A 1716-nucleotide genomic window follows, 5' to 3' on the forward strand; every position below is an offset into this window, starting at 1 on the left:
TTTATTTCTATGGCTATAATCGAAATAGAATCTTCCTTGTCACTTGTAGCCTGAATGGAATTTGAAACAAAATAATCAATAAAGTATATTTCATAGCCTATACAGTTACTAGATCAAAATATAAATGAGAGTTTAATTACCTTCAAGGCTGGTTGTTTCTGACAGGACACTGAAAAGCAAAAGGGATACATAATCACTCACACGTACATATGATAATGCTATTCATACATTCATGAGGTGTTAGCATCAAGCTGTATCCTCCTGCCTGTATTAGTCTAGGATTCGATGTTTTCTACTTTGTGTCCAGGGGGGACTGGAACGCGACAGAAATACACTGAAGAAAAGGAATATAGGCTTCACAAAATATACCCTTCCAATTTCAAACACGGTTTGATTTGTCGTATGTCTAAAACTAAGATAAAATCGTGTCAACATCAGTGCGGATATGTCCAGTGATGAGGATAAATGTGATCTAAAATCAGAGCAGCAATTCATACACCTGAGAATCAATGTCGAAACAGGAGGTACATGATCCTGCACGTCTTTCATGCAAGAAATCAGAAGGATTTACACCATTATACTACAAACATTCATCATGCTCTTTAACTTGCCTGATAACTGAGAACTTACACAATTACAGTGACACTTGAGATGAATATACACTTCACGTCCCTTAAGTGTACGTGTCCTGAATTGATCAGCTTGGATATATGTCTCCTGAATCCGAGTAAATAGTATTCATTATTTCTCACACCCATGTGGTGTAATAATTTGCCTACGTTTCTTGTATTCTCTAGCTTAGCCTTCCGAACATTTCTTCATCCACTCATGGCAACAAAGTATAACACATGCACCTCAATAAAAAGCATCATCAATTATTAATTTTGACATACTTCTACTAAATAAAACTCCTACAGCCATTGGATATTAGTAAGTGTTTACATTCAGAAATCACTCCAACATTCTTTGAAGATGACCCTTTTAAGAGTCACTTGATGAATTCAACATTATTTTTGTTTCTAAAATAGTCTTGTTAGGAGTATCATACTATTCTCTAAAGAATATTCATTAAATAGCTATTTTATCCAAGACTTTGCTCTTTGATCACAGAGGCCAATGTATTCATATTCAAGTTTCTCTAATTTTTATAACTAAAACCAACAAAACATGTAAGTCTGATGCCTAGTATTAACAAAGAGGAGTAATTAGTCAATGTGGTTTATCCCATTTCTAGCATTCTTTCCTGCATCCTGTAGTTCCTGGTGCTGCCAAAATCAAATCTTCTTTATGCAAATATTCCAAAAACATCTGAAGTGAGTTCACTCAGGTTTCCTCTGCAGAAACCCAAAAATTACATAAATAACTCTTTCTTTTGCCACCTTCCTGCCTCACAATCTCTCCTCCTTAGGAAAAATAATTGCTACATCAGTTGCCTCGTTAGTTCTCGTTCTATAGTATCTGTGAGTTATTACATTCACTTTTCTGTCTGTTTTTAGCAGGATGATGTGACTTATCTAAAATCTATACTTCATCTCTTTCTCCTTCCACCCTTGGTGAAAACATGCGTACAATTAACACAAAATTACGCTGTTCCCTGAGCCCCTTATGTCTTGGCCTGCTCTCCAATGTTTCTTCTTCCCAATTTCAATGTGAGGAAGTCTATAATCTTACTGCGAAGATCATGTCCAAGACCAGCAGCATCAGCATCACCCGAGA

General features: G+C 36.0%; 1 protein-coding gene across 1 annotated transcript in view; it reads right to left on the reverse strand.

The window, feature by feature from the left end:
• LOC105502753 (ankyrin repeat domain-containing protein 36A-like) overlaps positions 1-191 on the reverse strand; it is a gene marked incomplete at its 3' end in the record, with an annotated part of 32764 nt that extends 32573 nt beyond the window's left edge. Inside the window, exons 1-2 of the mRNA XM_011929382.1 lie at positions 141-191; positions 15-50 (exon numbers count right to left, since the gene is read on the reverse strand). Of these exons, the coding sequence (XP_011784772.1) occupies positions 15-50; positions 141-191 (87 nt within the window). The remainder of the gene's footprint in view (positions 1-14; positions 51-140) is intronic.
• Positions 192-1716: the final 1525 nt, after the last annotated feature.

This window comes from Colobus angolensis, unplaced genomic scaffold (assembly GCF_000951035.1).
Source record: "Colobus angolensis palliatus isolate OR3802 unplaced genomic scaffold, Cang.pa_1.0 Scaffold803, whole genome shotgun sequence".
Taxonomy (NCBI): Eukaryota; Metazoa; Chordata; class Mammalia; order Primates; family Cercopithecidae; genus Colobus; species Colobus angolensis.